At 40.5% G+C, this 19,131-nt stretch overlaps 1 protein-coding gene across 1 annotated transcript in view; it reads left to right on the top strand.

The window, feature by feature from the left end:
* Positions 1-3,078: 3,078 nt before the first annotated feature.
* LOC140738010 (ADP-ribosyl cyclase/cyclic ADP-ribose hydrolase 1-like) overlaps positions 3,079-19,131 on the top strand; it is a 33,653-nt gene continuing 17,600 nt past the window's right edge. Inside the window, exons 1-3 of the mRNA XM_073064973.1 lie at positions 3,079-3,226; positions 7,979-8,135; positions 10,269-10,398. Of these exons, the coding sequence (XP_072921074.1) occupies positions 3,100-3,226; positions 7,979-8,135; positions 10,269-10,398 (414 nt within the window). The 5' untranslated portion in view covers positions 3,079-3,099. The remainder of the gene's footprint in view (positions 3,227-7,978; positions 8,136-10,268; positions 10,399-19,131) is intronic.

Raw genomic sequence — 19,131 nt, 5'->3', positions numbered from 1 at the left:
GGCTATTCACACGATCGATGCCTCTCATCATCTTATACACCTCTATCAGGTCACCTCTCATCCTCTGTCGCTCGAAGGAGAAAAAGCCAAGTTCACTCAACCTATTCTCATAAGGCATGCTCCCCAATCCAGGCAACATCCTCGTAAATCTCCTCAGCTCTCTTTCTAAAGTAACCTCTTTAAGTATCCTATCCTTCACTCCCTCAGTCTCCCAAAAGATCCAGGGTTCATGCAGTTCCAGCTCCTTAGAAGCTGCAGCTGGATGCACTTCTTGCAGGTGATGCTGTCCGGGCTAAAGCCTCATATAGCCACTCTGTTTGCCCTGTCATATTTTCATTCATTCCTGCCAATCACTTCTGATCACTGATTGGCTGCTGCTAGCCCTATTGTTCCTGAAGATTAGTTCCACTCCTGCAGGAAGATTGTGGAGGTCACCTACAGCGCTGCAGCAAGAATGTTCTAAAAAACATTGTTGATGCAATGACATGGCTTTGATTGCTACTGAGAATGGTCTTGTTGTAGACTTACTGTCTTTTATTATAGCTTGAAAGCTGTCACGGTGCAAACATAAGGCTGAGACAAATTTGTGTGGGCACAGAAATTTTAGAGGACTGTTCACAGTTGCTTGCAAGAGATTTAGAGACAACTGATTTGATGAGGTCAGTATTGATGGCCTCTGAAATGAACCTCCAACCTGGAATGAAGAAATTTGTAATTTCTTCATGAGACTTCATCAGGAGTATTATGGGAGGAGGTTAAAACTTAAAAGAAATATTTCTGGCAAGTTTTACCAGAGCTATACCGTGAATGAGTAGTTTGTTATATGTGCGAAGTTTCACACTGAGCACGGGGGCTCCCCAGGGTTGCGTGCTCAGTCCACTGCTGTTCACTCTGCTGACCCACGACTGTGCTGCAACACACAGCTCGAGCCACATCATCAAGTTCGCCAATGACACGACTGTGGTGGGTCTCATCAGCAAGAACGACAAGTCAGCTTACAGAGAGGAGGTGCAGCGGCTAATGGACTGGTGCAGAGCCAACAACCTGTCTCTTAATGTGAACAAAACAAAAGAGATGGTTGTTGACTTCAGGAGGGCACAGAGCGACCACTCCCCGCTGAACATCGACGGCTCCTCGGTAGAGATCGTTAAGAGCACCAAATTTCTTGGTGTTCACCTGACGGAGAATCTCACCTGGTCCCTCAACACCAGCTGCATAACAAAGAAAGCCCAGCAGCGTCTCTATTTTCTGTGAAGGCTGAGTAAAGTCCATCTCCCACCCCCCATCCTCATCACATTCTACAGGGGTTGTATTAAGAGCATCCTGAGCAGCTGCATCACTGCCTGGTTTGGAAATTGCACCATCTCGGATCGCAAGACCCTGCAGCGGATAGTGAGGTCAGCTGAGAAGATCATTGGGGTCTCTCTTCCCGCCATCACGGACAATTACACTACACGTTGCATCCGCAAAGGAAGCAGCATTATGAAGGACCCCATGCATCCCTCATACAATCTCTTCTCCCTCCTGCCGTCTGGGAAAAGGCTCCGAAGCATTCGGGCTCTCACGACCAAACTATATAATAGTCTCTTCCCCCAGGCTATCAGACTCCTCAATACCCAAAGCCTGGACTGACACCTTGCCCTACTGTCCTGTTTATTATTTATTGTGATGCCTGCACTGTTTTTGTGCACTTTACGCAGTCCAGTGTAGTTCTTTAGTCTAGTATAGCTTTCTCTGTTTTTTTTTATTATGTAGTTCAGTCTAGTTTTTTGTACTGTGTCATGTAACACCATGGTCCTGAAAAAAGTCTAATTTTTACTATGCACTGTACCAGCAGTTATGGTCGAAATGACAATAAAAGTTGATTTGACTTGACTTGATAATAGAGAGGGTTAAAGGTTACTACTAGTAAATGGGAATAAGAAATTACTGTCAGATCAGCCATCATCTCATTGAACATCACAACTGATTGTTCTGCATTCTACTGATGTTTGTGTGTAGCTAATAATTGGAAGTGATAGAGGAGCAAGGTTCTATTTCCAACAGCAGATTGCGTCACAATTAATTATGTCAACAGTCTGCTCTTTTTTGCAATATACTCTTAAATCAATGGCCTTTGTTAAAAGCCAAACAATGGTTACCTGAGCAGGTTCTAACTTTTCGTGACAGCTGTACTCACTCAATTATGTTCAATTAATGTATGGGAATTCAATTATGATCATTGCTTAAATTAAGAATTGTTTATCACAAGATACAAAGTTTGTAAATCAAGCACATGTACTCGAAAAGGCCAATTACCCATAAACTGATTGTTGATGTATATACTGAGAGAACCAGCCTTTCGCTGTGGTGTAGTTTGGTGAATGATTCCAGTCTACATGCTGGCTGCAGTATCTCTGATCTTACCAAAGTTAAATAGAACTAAAAGGGTAAATAGATTTGCAGCCTGCATTTTTAAAACAGGATTTCTCAGGAGAGAAAAGAAACTAAGGCACAGGTTCCTCCGTTTTGGAGAGGCATGGTCAGAAGAGAAAAAAGTAAATAAGCTAATTTACTTTTTTACAAAAGACAGGATTAAATATATAGGGCTCTGAAGATGAAACAGTTGGTTACTTGGGGAAAGAAATAAATATATATACTAAAGTTATTAAGAACTCCATGGAGCATGTGGAGACCTTCCAACAACCAGGCACTCTTTCTTTCTTTTTTTTTCTTTCTTAATTTCTCTTTTTTTATATAGGGAAGCTAGGGGGGAGGGGTTAAGGGGAGGGGGGAAGGGACATATACTTTTTTTTCCACACTTGTAATTACTTAAAAATGCAATTAAATAAAAAAAAATTAAAAAAGAAGAGAAAAAAGTTCCAAAGAACTGAGAGAATTAACAAGTATCATTTGAGCTACTATAAATTTGTGACAATTAATTATGTCGAGGCTGATTTATCCCTGGGAATAGTAAAATGCTTACATCATTTATTATGATAATGAAGCAGCTTAAGAACCTGTTTGATTGGCCCATCCTTTGCTCAGTGATTGGCTTACCTAAATTATGTTTACACATAGTTATAGGTGGAGATTGAGAAGTTTATATCATGCAGAATAATGGGAAAGAGTTCTGCTTTCAGTATTAATCACGAAGTAGAGGTAGAGATTGCAGGTGAAATGTTTTTTCTGACAGGCCTGCATTTTAGTCCTAAGGGCCACTTAAAACATGATTCAACAATGCGTGGTAAGTAGGTTTTCATCCAAATTCCATTCAATTAGTTTGTTATTGCTGTTCATTCATGAGTTTCTTCTTTGGCTAATGATCTGAGAGCCTATCATATAATTCTGAAGTAGGGCAGGGTGGAATAACTTTGCAATGATATGTGCATATGCTGTTGACTTTAGGTTCTGCATTAGGCAGAAATTACAAGGCTCTGAAAACCCATGCCTCCAAGTTTAACAACAGCTTCTTCCCCTCTTCTATCGGGTTCTAGAAATGACTTGAAAAGCCCTAATGCCATTTCCCTCAATTTACACTGATGTTGTTATGGTTGTATATACTTTAATTTAGGTTTATGTAATTTAATTGTGTTTGTAATGTACTGTGATGGTGTTACACAAAGCTGATTTTCATGGTATTTATACCCTGGGCATGTATGCTCATAACAATAAACTGTAGCTTCAAACTTAAAACCCTTTGCTTGTACAATTTCCTGCTGGATTTATCCTTCTGCTTGTTTATTAGCTTCTTGATGGATGAGTGTTGGTTTAAAAACTATTTCCTTTTCATGGCCTGGCTACGAAGCCTGTGGCAAAAAGCAATTCAGCTAAATCCTTTGGTGCCTTTACCAGTGCTTTGATGCCAGTAGGGTGCTCCTGTATTGAGTGGAGTAGACTGAATGGGCCCAATAGCTTAATTCTGTTCCTATGTCTTTTTGCCTTATGGTAACATTCCGATGACAGCTTGTAAGCCAACTGTGCTTGTGTGTTTGAGTGAAAGGAAAGAACAATTAACATACCAAAGGTGTCATACTGTTGCAAGTCTATTTGGATATCGAATGCTACTTTTGGATCAATGGCAGCCAATTAACACAGACTAAACAGACACTCCACCCTGTTTTAAAAATATTTCATTGAGTTACATTATTTGATTTATAAACAGAATAACGCCTGCAGATGCTGGAAATCCAAAGCAACAGTTAGGATTTCTGGAATGCTGGAGGGACTCAGCACATCAGGTAGCATCTATGGAAATGAATAAACAGTTTATGTTTTGGGCTGAGACCCTACTTCAGGATTGAGGAGAAAGGGGGGAGATGCCAGAATGAAAAGGTGGGGGCAGGGGAAGGAGGCTAGCTGGAAGATGATAGGTGAAGCCAGATGAGTCAGAAAGGTTAAGGCTGGAGATGAAGGAATCTGATAGACCATCAGATATAGGAGTGGAATTGGGCCATTTGGCTCATCAAATCTACTCCATCATTTCATCATGCCTGATCAAAATTTCCCCTCAACCCTCCTTTCTTCCTTCTCCCTGTATCCCTTCAAACCCTGACCAATCAAGAATCTAACAAACTCTGCCTTAAACACACATAAAGACTTGGCCTCCACAGCTGCCTGTGGCAAAGAATTCCACAGATTCATCACTCTCTGGCTAAAGAAATTTCTCCTCATCTCTAGTCTAAAGGACGCCCCTCTATTCTGAGGCTGTGTTCTCTGGTCATAGATACTCTCACCATGGGAAACACCCTCTCCACATCTGCTCTATCAAGGCCTTTCACCATTCAATAGGTTTCAATGATGTTGATGCACCATCAATAACACTTGGAGACATGAGGCGAGATATAGGCTTTTATTGACTGGAAGAAAGAACAAGCAGCAATTGACCACCACACTGCATCCTGGAGACTGAGGCCAGGGTGGAGTCCCCAATCGCCTTTATACCGGGGTCCATGGGAGGAGCCACAGGAGCAGTCAGCAGGGGGGGCATGTCCAGACAGGTATATGTAGTTCACCACAGAGGTCACCCCTCATTCTTCTCAATTCCAGTGAATATAGGCCCAGAGAATACACTCTTCATATGACAAGCCATTTAATCCTGGAATCATTTTTGTGAACCTCCTTTGAACCCTCTCCAGTTTCAGCACATGCTTTCTAAGATAAGGGGCCCAAAACTGCTCACAATACTCCAGGAAATGTCTCACTAGTGCTTTATAAAGTCCTGGCATTACATCCTTGCTTTTATAATCCAGTCCTCTTGAAATGAATGCCAACATTGTATTTGACTTTGTCACCACACATTCAACCTGCAAGTTAACCTTTGGGGAATCCTGCACAAGGACTCCCAAATCTTTTTGCATCTCAATTTTTTGTATTTTCTCTCCATTTAGAAAATAGTCAGCCCTTTCATTTCTTCTACCAAAGTGCATGACCATACACTTCCTGACACTGTATTCCATCTGTCACTTTGCCCATTCTCCTAATCCAAGTTCTTCTGTAGCCTCTCTACTTCCTCAAAACTTTCTGCTTCTCCACCTATCTTTGTATCGTCTGCAAACTTTGCAACAAAGCCATCAATTCCTTCATCCAAATTGTTGACATATAATATAAAAATGATCTGTCCCAACACAGACCCCTGTGGAACACCACTAGTCACTGGCAGCTGTTACGTACCCCGTAACTGGGTTAACAGACCAGCAGAAATGGAATGATACGTTGGAGTCTGGTGGTACTGTAACTAAAGGTGTTTATTAGTAAACTAAGCAATACAGTATCAAAAATGCCAATATACATATAAAACAGGTTAGCAATGATAAATACAGAAGTGCAGGAATAAGAATCAAAACCAAGCTCTATCAGAGTCTAGGGGTAAATGAATTGTCATAAGAGAATATAGAGTTCAGTTCAGTTCGTTTTGAGGTAGGTGTTGTTGTGTTGCAATGTTGGAGAGAGAGAGAGAGAGAGAGAGAGAGAGAGAGAGCGAGAGAGAGAGAGAGAGAGAGAGCGAGCAAGCAAGAGATGAGCATCTGCAGCAGGCAAACCTTCCATCGTCTTCTTGTTCCGTTGTACCGTTGGGGTCACCGGTTATGACCCTTCCGTTCCAGGCTAGACCGGTCTTCAATGATGGACTCGTCACCCAGGCAAGGGCGGACACACACACAAGTCCCCGCCGGTCTGCCTTCATTCACTGTGCTCCGGACCGATTCTCCTGAACTGATCCTCCAGGCCCCCACCTTCCTGTGGGTGCTCAACACTCTTTCAGTGTCCACTGGTGTGTCTGAGGGTGTCTCCGCAGACCCATCTTTTATCTCCACTGACGGGGTATCAGCCATCCATCAACTCACTATGTCCATCAAACTGGACACTCCCTGCTGTCTCCTCAGGAATGTTAACGAGCAAAGAAGTGTCCTTGTAGCAAAAGGTAAATAATCAGTGAAGAAGCCATAATACATAAATCATCCATCTCTCTCTTATCTGTAGCAGATGCCTCTGCCTCTGTTCTTCATCTCTCTCTCTCATTAGCAGCATAGTTCCCGGGGGGGGGGGGGGGGGGGGGAGCGCAGTCAGCTCTGGACCCCATTTCCATCTGGTTTGTTCAGCACACATAACACAGCCAACCAGAAAAGGCTCCCTTTATTGCCACTCTTTGTCTCCTGCCAATCAGCCACTGCTTTATCCATGCTAGAATCCTTATTGTAATACCATGGTCTCGTACCTTGTTAAGCAAGCTCGTGTGGCTTCTTGTCAAAGGCCTTCTGAAAAGCTAAGTAGACAACATCAACTGATTCTCCTTTGTCTATCCTGCTGGAGATGAAGGAATCTGATAGACCATCAGACATACCCGCCAATCTCTAACTGTGCTGCAATTTCTTCTACCTTATTACGTATGCTGCGCACATTCAAGTACAACACCTTCGGTCCTGTATTCACCCTTTTCGATTTTGTCTGCCTTTTACATTGCAACTCATCCTGTTGACTGCAGTTTTGCCCCACTAACAGCCTCTCCTCAATACAAGTTGCCTCCGTTTGTAAACCAGCTCGCTCATCTTCAGCACTATTTTCTGCCTTTCCTACGATGATACTGCATTGAAATATACACAGCTCAGGACACTAGTCACACCATGATCAAACTTTTGATTCCTAACTTTGTCTGAGGTCTTACCAACATCTGTCTCCATAAACTCTCCACTAACTGTTCTGGCAGTCTGGTTCCCATTCCCCTGCAACTCTAGTTTAAACCCCACTATGTAGCATTAATAAACCTTCCCACTAGGTTATAGGTCCCCCTCCAGTTTAGGTGCAAACTGTCCCTTCTGTACAGGTCTCACCTTCCCTGGAAGAGAGCCCAATGATCCAAAATATCTTGTGCCTTCTCTTCTACACTATCTCCTTGGCCATGTATTAAACTGTATAATCTTCCTACTTCTACCCTCATTGCATGAGGCACGGGTAATGATCCTGAAATCACAACCCTGTAGGCCCTGCCCTTTAACTTAGCACCTAACTCCCTGAACTCCCTCTGCAGAACCTCATCACTCATCCTACCCATGTCATCAGTAGAGGAGAGTGGATCAATGGAGAAGGGGAAGGAGGAGGGGACCCAGGGGGAAGTAGTAGGCCCATGAGAAGAGGTAAATGTCAGAATGGAGTTTAGAGGGAGTCTGGGGGTGGGGGGGGATTTATTTACCAGAAGGAGAAGTTGATATTCATGGTTGGAGGCTAACAAGACAGAGTATAAAATGCCTCTCCTCCACCCTGAGGGTGCCCTCGTCTTGGCACAAGTGAGGACAGAGACCGAACATCGGAATGGAAATTAAAATGTCTGACCACTGCGAAGTCCTGCCTGCGGTGGATGGTGCAGAGGTGCTCGATGAAGTGGCCCCCCAATTTACGACAGCTCTCACCAGTGTAGGGGCGGTCACATTGGGAGCACCAGACACAATAGACAATAGAATGTTTATTTCTTGCACTAATGCCTGTATCTACTTCCTTGTAATAGATTTGTTTCTCCTTGGACTTGTTTTAAGTCTTATGAACTCTGCAATGGCGAGTGCTGACTCAAAAGAATGGAAAGGAAAAGGATCAACAAGAAACTTGAAGGAAATAATGATGGGAAGGTGCTTTGACTACCTTCAGAGTGTAAATCCCAGTGCAGGGTATGTTAATATGTAACTCGCTGGCACAGCATCAAAGCACGGTTCAAAGTACACTTTTTCTGAAGGAGAACTTGGGCTTTTATTCATCATAACAATTTAAATTCTCGTATAACAATAATACAAGCAAGCTGAACATTTGGTTTTCTAAAGAAATGTGTAAACCTGTTCCACAAAAATAGTTAAAATTACTCCCTTTGTTTATTTGCTGAATCACTGTTGAATATGTATTATTAAATGAGGTCACATTCAATTCTTGTAAGCAAACCAGATCCTGGAACCAGTTAGTTTTTGCTATCTAAATGTCGTCTGTTTCATCTTGTACTAGGTAGAGTTTGTACACCATGAGGTGTGGCTTTAGCTACATTGTTGTAAGGTGCATACGTTCATCTGTTTATAAGGTTATATATTATTGCCAAATGCAAATAACCAGGATAGAGCTTCTAGACAAACATAACTTGTTTGTAAAACTCAGCACCTGGACACCCGATTCCATTTCTATAACCTGCCTGATTCGAATATAACCTTCAACTCACACATCTTTCCCACAAGTAGCCCTCTTTTTTTCCACCTCAAAAGTTTATTTTCCTCCTATTTTTGCTATTGTTTGAAAGTTTATCTAGACCAGGCATGGGTAAACTACGGCCCGGGGGCCATATGCGGCCCGTTAAGCTTTTTAATCCGGCCACAGAACTTGATGAAATTATATTAATAAACCTTGTTAACGTTAAGCCTTACATGTTACATGTCATTTCTGATGGACATGAGTAGTGCGCAGGTGCACGTACGTTCTCAAAATAAAAAATGCGCTCCAGATCAAATAACGCGCTCCACATACTGGCGCGCTGTCACTGTTCTGTCCTTGTGCTGGTCGTTGTTGAGTTTTGGCACAGGGGACAATTGAATAAGAAGGAGCAGGACAAGTAGACCTGCATCTCCTACCGTTTTTGAAATAAAGACAGTCAGGAGGAGAGTGATGATGATAATATCTTGAAGGATAACAGAATTTTCAGTGCTTTAAAATAATAACTGTTACTATTTAAAAAAGCTGTATTTTATTCATTTAATTTTCAGTGTTTTAAAAGTCATTCCAATAAATAGCTAAATACCATGGGACTTCAAAGACAGATATTTTGTTGTAATGCATTTGTTCATTTTCAATTGAAATTAAAGCACATGTTTTCTACATATCCCATGATATTTTATTTTCTCTTATGAGGTGTATTACCAAAACACTCCGTCCATCTGCTCCTGGTCCGGCCCCCCTGTCAAATTTTAGAACCCTTTGTGGCCCACAAGTCAAAAAGTTTGCCCACCCCTGATCTAGACAGTTGCCCGTACAGTGTATTGCCCTCCCATATGCATTCCTTCTATGTGGTGCAGTATGTATTCTCTTCTGGACTTTGATCTGTGTTTGATGACCTTCCCTAACTCTCTGAGACTTCACTTTGGTTCAAAAGATCACCTGGCTCCAAATCTAACGTTTATGACTTCAAGCTGAATTAAGAGATCTGTGCATGAAATCTAGACAGTCACTTCAGTGCATTAGTGGCAGAATGCCCTGTTGTTTGACTGGTAGGGTGTCTTTTAGATAAAATGGTGTTTCAGGTCCTGCATCATCACTGGATCTGTATTCTGAAACCCTCACAGTAGGATTACCTTTGACAGAAAGACTCCAGTCGCTCACCACCACATCCACAAGGGAAATTACAGATGGGCAATAAATGTTCACCTTGCTGGCATCACCGAAATCCCAAAAATTATGTAAACTTAAGCAAAATACATTTTCAATGACATTGAGAAATAAAATGGGCTAGAATCTGTTGTCTCTTTTCTCGATTCTCACGGGAATCTTTCACAATCATCTGAGGACAAGACAGGATCTTGTTTAACATTGTACCTGATCACTTATCCCGATGCTGTCTCTGCAATCTGCTGCTTGCAAATTGGATGCCACATTTCCCTGCATTCATTTTCAGGAAGTATCTAATTGCTGTAAAGCACTTTGGACCATTGTGAAATGAATGTAAAATCTTGTAGGTTTTCCAAGGCAAGAATAGTTTCTCAGCATTAATGACCATGAACAATCTTAACAGCGTTTTTTATTCTGTGTTTGAATGTTTATTTCTCTCTCAGGGAGAAAGACTGTCCAAAGATTTGGGAAAGTTTTCTGAATGCATTTAGTGGCAAAGACCCATGTAATATCAAAATGGAGGATTACGAACCATTTTTGAAACTGGCAGATCATGACATCCCAGTCAATCAGGTAAGAAATGCATCAATGCAGGAGTCCATCCTGATAATCCAGAGTCCAATATTTGATTGGCAATCTTTTTCTCTACTCCACTGTAAACTTTTACTTGCTGGAAGTGGGTGGACAAGGGTTCAGTAATCCCACATCAAGATCTAGCAGAAGCACTCTAAGACTAGAGTTCAGATGACAATTTACTTCATGAAGTGTGTTAATATATGGTAATGTGTAACATGGGAGAGACATGGAGGCTGACAGACTGTCAGAAAAGCTGTTTGATTAAATTCATTTGGGGAAGGAAGCCAGTAATGTGTTTAGACTGGAAGGCAGAAGCCAATCAGTCATCACGGCAATTGGTTGACATGTGTTTTATGGTCAAGCCACATAAAGCATCCTAATGGTTCTTGTGAAGTTCTTGTAGTTGGAACACTAAACTTGGCTGGGGAGCAGTTGTTAGCAATACATGAGACGGTTAATGTTATTCTTCAGCTACAGATGTTTAAACATAGTTGTTGGAGGCCGAACTCGGGTGTTGCCCTGTCCAGGGCAACCAAGCATGGACAACATTTGTAGTGCAGACATGGCTGTCTCATCCTGAGATCAAATAATATGGAAGAATACTTTGACTAATCATAACCAAATGTTAGAAACTTCAAAATGTATTCATTTTACTTCAGCTAGGAGAGAGCTTTGCACAATTCCATTTCTGTGTACCGCAGGGTAGTGTAGCAGTTAGAGCAGCATTAACAACTGTAAGATCGGGGTTTGATTCCTGCTGCTGTTTGTACATTCTCCCCTTGACTGTGTGGGTTGTCTCTGGGTGCAGCATTCCGTCCCACATTCCAAAGACGTACGGTTAGGGTGAGTGAGTTGTTGTGTTGGCGCTAAGAAGCGTGGCAACACTTGCTGGCTGCCCAGTACAAGCCTCGCTGATTTGATTTGACGCAAGTGACACATTTCACTGTATGTGTTAATGTACATATGACAAATAATGCCAGTCTTTTTATTTTTACCTTAAATCTTTTAAAGCAATCATACTGGTAATGCTCAACAGGCCAGGCAGCGTCTGTAGGGAGAGAGGGGGATTGATTCAGTCGGTAACCCTCCACCAGAAATGGCAAAGTAAGGAAAACAAGCGTGTTTCATGTTATAGACGATTGGGGGAGGGGGGTGACAATAAAGAGAATGTCTGTGGCTCAATGCCAATCCTGGTTATACAGCAACACAATGCTTTAGGAACCATCTGCTTAACAGATGAACCAGGACAGTTCAAGAGACATCAAAAAGAACAAAAGCTGCAGTAGACATATTGTCAGAAACATGAACCTGTTATGATCCAGCAATAATGAATATATAATTGAGACAGGTTTTTTATAACAAATAACACATTTATTAAACACTGCTAAAAAAAAACCAAAAGTAAACAAACTGACTGACTTAACCGGAAGTCGGCTGCGATACAGCAGCTCGAACAGTTCTTAAAGCGAGAAATGCAAACTCAGTTCTTTAAAGTAGTATTGCAAAAAGTCCAAATTGATTTACACAGTCAGTTAAGGGAGAGACTTTTCTTGCAGTTATTAAATCTTCTTTTGCGGCGTTACTGCTGATACCAGCCGAAGTATGCTTTGCCGAGGGATTTATGGTTGAAGGAAATAAAACGGCTTAAAGGCACTGACCTTTCCTTGGTGAAACTCTGCATCCAACTCCCTGCTCTTTTGGCAAAGCAGGAGTTATCATGGACACAAGTTACTAATTCCTCGTACGAAGATTAAATAAAGGTCCAATCTCTCACCATCGACATTAGCTTCCCTCGATCCTCCCCCGAACTTCAATAAATTTTCACTCTCCGACTGGACTAACTGGCAGTATTGTAGCAAAACTGCCAGCAATAACCTTCGAGACTTAAGGTAGAAAGTAAAACTCCACTTTAAAACAAAACTGCGACCAAGGAGATGGTGGTGGACTTTAGGAGATCTAGGCCTCATGGAGCCAGTGATCATTAATGGAGAATGTGTGGAGCAGGTTAAGACCTACAAGTATCTGGGAGTGCAGTTAGATGAGAAGCTAGACTGGACTGCCAACACAAATGCCTTGTGCAGGAAGGCACAGAGTCGACTGTACTTCCTTAGAAGGTTGGCGTCATTCAATGTTTGTAGTGAGATGCTGAAGATGTTCTATAGGTCAGTTGTGGAGAGCGCCCTCTTCTTTGTGGTGGCGTGTTGGAGAGGCAGCATTAAGAAGAGGGACGCATCACGTCTTAATAAGCTGGTAAGGAAGGCGGGCTCTGTCGTGGGCACAGAACTGGAGAGTATGACATCAGTAGCAGAGCGAAGGGCGCTGAGTAGGCTACGGTCAATCATGGAAAACCCTGAACATCCTCTGCATAGCACCATCCAGAGACAGAGAAGCAGTTTCAGTGACAGGTTGCTATCGATGCAATGCTCCTCAGACAGGATGAAGAGATCATTACTCCCCAGTGCCATTTGGCTTTACAATTCAACCGCCAGGGGCAAGATATGTTAAAGTGCTGGGGTTAGGACTGAGCTTAAGTTACCATTCAATGTATTTTAGTAAACTATTTAAGAACTTTTTAAAAGCTATTTATTAATGCTTTTTGAGAGGGTGATTTTAGATGCATATCATATTATACTGAGTTAAGTATTGTATGTAATTAGTTTTGCTACAATAAGTGTATGGGACATTGGAAAAAATGTTGAATTTCCCCATGGGGATGAATAAAGTATCTATCTATCTATCTAACATCGAATACGCAGCAAAACGGAGTCACTGGCGAATTCAACCACGAACTGCCCTGCGTCACAGGGAGGGGTTCTCCTTTTATATCCTGTTGAAAAAAACTATCACATGACCACTCACTGGCAGGAAAATTACGTCACTCCACCATCACAAGACCATCACATCATGCCCAGCATAGTCTCAACTACATCATGGTCATGTGACAGGCACGAGATACCCACGGGTACGTAACACCTCCCTCCAGAAAAAAAAATTGGTCTGTCATGAACAAAATGTTAACAATTAACTATTTACAAGAGAAGAAATACAAATGTATAAAATTTACAATATACACAGTATACACAGTATCATCATACAGCACCTTTCAAATTATTACACAGGAGTGTTACAAATGTTAAAATATCACTCCATAAAAAAAATTTTACATTCAATATCAAGATAGACAGACAGGCAATCACATTGTCTTTACCTTTAATATGGGTTATCAAAATATGGTACTCCTGTAACATTAAACCTTTCATTACTAAATTGGAGTTTAATGTATTTCCTTAACCATATTCTTTAACCAAGCCTGGACTTACAACAGAACTGAAGTAAGTCACAGTGGCATTTCCGAATTCATTTTTAGCTAAATTAATAGTTAAGTTTGCTTTTGAAAGCCTTTCAAATAATTTCTCCACCACAGTAATGTGTGCTTCCCAAGTATCATTTCTTGTCACTAAATCATCAATATAAGCATCCTTTAATCCCTGAATCACAGAGTTAATCATCCTCTGGAAAGTACCTGGGGCATTCTTCATCCCAAATGGAAGAACATCATATTCATATAACCTAGATGGAGTTACAAATGCAGAAATCTCTCTACCTCTATCCGTTAATGGAACACACCAATACCCTTTCAATAAATCAATCTTTGTAAGGAATTTTGCTTTTCCAACTTTATCTACACAATCATCCATTCTAGGAATTGGATATGCATCTGTTTTCATTACAGCATTCACCTTCCTATAGTCTGTACAAAACCGAATACTACCGTCTGATTTAGGCACCATAACACAAGGTGAACTCCAATTCGAGTTAGAAGGTCTAATAATATTATTCTCCAACATATGTTTAATTTCTTTCTCAGCAAGTTCACATTTTTCCATGTTCATCCTATATGGATGTTGTTTAATGGGTTTGGCATCTCCAACATCTACATCATGTGAAGCTACAGTGGTTCTTTTAGGGACATCTGGAAATAAATCCTTATATTTAAAAATCAATTGCTTCATCTGCTGCTTCTGTTCTGGCTGTAAATGTGCTAATTTCTCATCAATATTTTTCAGAATGGTTGAGTTTGGTAATCTGACAGAAACAACGTTGGGTTTAGAATGAGTTTCAGATGAATCATCTATTATGTTCCTAGTGAGATCAGACTCATTATTATTGATCACAACAGTCACAGTAGCAGACTATTTCTTATAATATGGTTTTATCATATTTAAATGGCAAAGTTGAGTTGGCCTTCTACAATCTGGAGTTTTTATCACGTAATCCACATCATTAATTTTAGACACAATTTCATAAGGACCATGAAATTTAGCTTGTAAAGGATTCATTTGCACTGGGAAAAGAACCAGCACCTTATCTCCAGCCTTAAATGTTCTCATTGTAGCTTCTTTATCGTACCAGGTTTTCATTTTCTCCTGAGCCAATTTTAAATTTTCCCTGGCTAAGCTACAAGCTTTATGTAATCTGTCCTTAAATTTTAAAACATAGTCCAACAAATTAGTGTGTACCTCTCTATTAATCCATTGTTCTTTTAATAAGGCTAAAGGTCCTCTAACTCTATGCCCAAATACAAATTCAAATGGACTTAAACCTAATGATTCCTGTACCGACTCCCTTACTGCAAATAGAAGTAAGTATATACCCTCATCCCAATCACTTTCATTTTCCACACAATACATCCTAATCATAGTCTTGAGGGTAGAATGAAACCTCTCCAAGGCACCTTGCAATTCTGGATGGTATGCACACAAAGTGATTTGCTTAGCTCCCAATTTATAAACTATCTGTTGAAACAATCCAGACATAAAATTACTGCCTTGATCAGATTGTATTTCCTTAGGCAACCCAACATAAGTAAAGAATTTTAGAAGAGTCTTTGTTACAGTCTTAGTTGTTATATTCCTAAGTGGTACTGCCTCTGGAAACCTAGATGCAGTGTACATGATAGTCAACAAGTACTGATAACCAGTTTTTGTTTTTGGTAATGGACGTACACAATCTATAATAATTTCAGAAAACAGTTCACTGAATGCTAGAATAGGTTGCAATGGAGCCACTGGTGTAACTTGATTTGGTTTACCCACAATTTGACAAGTATGACACATTCTGCAAAACATCGCCACATCTTTTCTTAGACCAGGCCAGTAAAAATGTTTTAAAATCTTGTCCACAGTTTTCCTTACCCCTTGATGTCCACCCAAGTGCACACTATGGGCTAAAGTTAAAATCTCATTTCAATAAACTTTAGGAACAACTACCTGGTGAACAATATTCCATTCATCACTTGCAGGAATTATAGGTGGTCTCCATTTCCTCATCAATACTCCTTTTTCAAAATAATATCCTACTGGTACCTTATCAATTTCACTATCCAGAAGAGCTTGTTCTTTTAATTTGATAATCTTAGGATCTCTACTCTGTTCTGTTATCATTTCCTTCCGAGACAGAGACAGATCTTCATGGTCAGACTTACTCCAAGAATCTTGTTCAAACAATGAAGGTAAGAAAGTTTCTGACACATCCTCAAACTCGAATCCTGAGTTGAACAGTCATGGGTAGCAACCTCATTCTGCACATCAATCTTTTTAGCTATAGTTCGAGTTACAACACGGGAAGAATCTGTGTTAGAATCCATCCGTGGTTCCTCTGACTCTATTGTCAAATGCACTTCAGGAAAAACTTGTCCACCTGCCATGTCATTACCTAACAATAAAGACATATCCTTCACAGGCAAGCTAGGTTGTAGTCCTACTTTAACAAGTCCTGTAACTAACCCTGACTTTAAATTTACTTCATGCAAATGTACAGGCATAAGGGCACCCCAAATCCTCGTATATAATTTACCTCACCAATGTCAGACTCTTCATTAAACTTTAACACACTGTCTAACGTCAGTGATTGTGAAGCTCCAGTATCCCTAAGGATTTTTATTGGCACCGGAGTAGATCCTTCTTTCAAGGATACAAATCCTTCAGTTATAAAATGACTATTATAAAATGACCAAGTTATTCCTTCTTAATTTGGTCAGACTCTAACAAAACTTCATTTGTGTTTATCAAACCCTGTGAATTTACAGGTGTTTCAGTATGTTGCACACAACATCTGGGACTGCTTCCTTCTTTTTCAATCGGAAACAGCTAGCTATTATGTGACCAGGTTTCTTACAATAATTACAAATGGGACCAAACTGTCTTTCCTTCACAGGTTTTCCTTCCTCCTTACATTTCTCACTAACTTCTGATTTAATTTCTGGTTTATCTTGAGTCTCTGTGTTATTTTTCCTTTTAAAAGTTCTGCCCTGAGGAGATTTATTCTTATGGATTAAAGCATACTCATCAGCTAATTCAGTGGAGTCCTGCAATGTAGCAAAGTCTCTCTCATTTAAGTATGTCCTTACTTCAACAGGGATGTTCCTTTTAAATTCCTCCATTAAAATCAGCTCTTTCAATTTGTTATAGTCCCCATTTACATTTCTAGAGGAAACCCATCTCTCAAACCACACAGCTTTATCATAGGCAAATTCCACATAAGTTTTCTCCACAGATTTCTTCAAATTTCTGAATCTTTCTCTATAAGCTTCTGGGACTAACTCATACGCCTTCAATATGTGCGGTTTCACAGTATCATAATCAAGTGCTTGCTCGGCAGTTAAAGCTGTGTAAACTTGTTGTGCTTTGCCTTTAATTACACTCTTTAACAACACTGACCATTTCTCTTTCGGCCACTCTGACATCTGAGCAATAGTTTCAAAATGTTGAAAATATTTCTCTACTTCTATTTCACTAAACAGAGGGACCAATTTAATTTCCTGACTAACAACAAACGTTTTTCTAGAACCAGAGGACTGATTCTTGGATCTTAATTCCGCCATCGCAAGTACAAATTTGTATTTTCAACTTCTAATCAGCTTAGTTCCAAGTGAGCTTCCAATTGCTTCTGTTTTAATTCAGCTTCTATTCTAAGCTTTTCTAACGGTACTTGTTCCAGGTGTAACTGGATCGCTGCTTTACTCACAGGAAACTTATTTAAAATTGATACATCAAAAACACCCTACTCTACATAGTGTTCTGAAATTTTTCTCTGAATTACAGGCTTTGTTGTATGTTTCGAAATACCTTTAAGTTCCAACCTGCTAGCAGTCTCAAATACATCACTCTTTTTCGCCTTCGCTAATAACTCCGCATCCGGCGATGACAGGAAGTCGTCAATATTCATTGTTGCCGAATACTACTCACAAGCCAATCAAACAAAAGAATCGGTTATTCTCCTTTTCCAAAACATCGATAGAAAATTAAACAAGCATTTAAACTCAAAAATAGTTCATCCTACGAGCCCCCATTTGTTACGATCCAGCAACAATGAATATATAATTGAGACAGGTTTTTTATAACAAATAACACATTTATTAAACACTGCTTTAAAAAAACCCAAAAGTAAACAAACGACTAACTTAACCGGAAGTCGGCTGCGATACGGCAGCTCGATGAGTTCTTAAAGCGAGAAATGCAAACTCAGTTCTTTAAAGTAGTATTGCAAAATTTCCAAATTGATTTACACAGTCAGTTAAGAGAGAGACTTTTCTTGCAGTTATTAAATCCTCTTTCGCGATGTTACTGCTGATCCGAGCTGAGGTATGCTTTGCCGAGGGATTTATGGTTGAAGGAAATAAAATGGCTTAAAGGCACTGACCTTTCCTTGGCGAAACTCCGCATCCAACTCTCTGCTCTTTTGGCAAAGCAGGAGTTATCATGGACACAAGTTACTAATTCCTCATATGAAGATTAAATAAAGACCGAATCTCTTTCACCATCAACATTAGCTTTCCTCGATCCTGCAGATTCCCGAACTTCAATAAATCTTCACTCTCCGACTGGACTAACTGGCAGTATTGTAGCAAAACTGCCAGCAATAACCTTCGAGACTTAAGGCAGAAAGTAAAAATCTACTTTAAAACAAAACTGCGTCATAACATCGAATACGTAGCAAAACGGAGTCACTGGCAAATTCAACCACGAACTGCCCTGCGTCACAGATAGGGGTTCTCCTTTTATACCCTAGTGAAAAAAACTATCACATGACCTCTCACTGGCAGGAAAATTATGTCACTCCACCATCACAAGACCATTACATCATGCCCAGCATAGCCTCAACTACATCATGGTCAAGTGACAGGCACAAGATACCCACGGGTACGTAACAAACCCAAAGGCCATACTGAAATACCCAGCAGATCAGTCAGCCTCAGTGGGGTGAAAAAGAAATCTAAATTAATGTTACTGTTGCAGCCTTTGGAATTTTTTGAATTACGTCTTCAGAAAATCAGCCTTGCCAATTTTCTCACATATCAAATCAGTTCTACTGTAAGATCATCTCCTGTAATGTTAACTCAGTTTCTTTCTCCAGACACACTAGCGTACAGAGCGTTTCCAGCATTTTGCAGGTGTTGGAATAAAAACTATGTTCTGCTGCTGTCTGTAAGGAGCTTGCATGTTCTTCCTCTGACTGCATGGATTTCCTTCGGGAGCCCTGATCTCCTCCCACATTCCAAAGACCTATGGGTTAGTTGGCTAATTGGTCACCTAGGTGTAATTGGATGGAAGGGCCTTTTGCAGGCTGTACCTCTACATGAAAAATAAATGAATTCTATGAGAATGTGCCTATAGGATAGGTAAATAAGTCAAACCCAGAGACAGTATCCTTTCTGTAGCTTAATTGGTA

This window comes from Hemitrygon akajei, chromosome 13, assembly GCF_048418815.1.
Source record: "Hemitrygon akajei chromosome 13, sHemAka1.3, whole genome shotgun sequence".
NCBI classification, from domain to species: domain Eukaryota; kingdom Metazoa; phylum Chordata; class Chondrichthyes; order Myliobatiformes; family Dasyatidae; genus Hemitrygon; species Hemitrygon akajei.
Note: the sequence above shows the minus strand (reverse complement) of the source record. Positions and strands in the feature narration are given on the sequence as shown.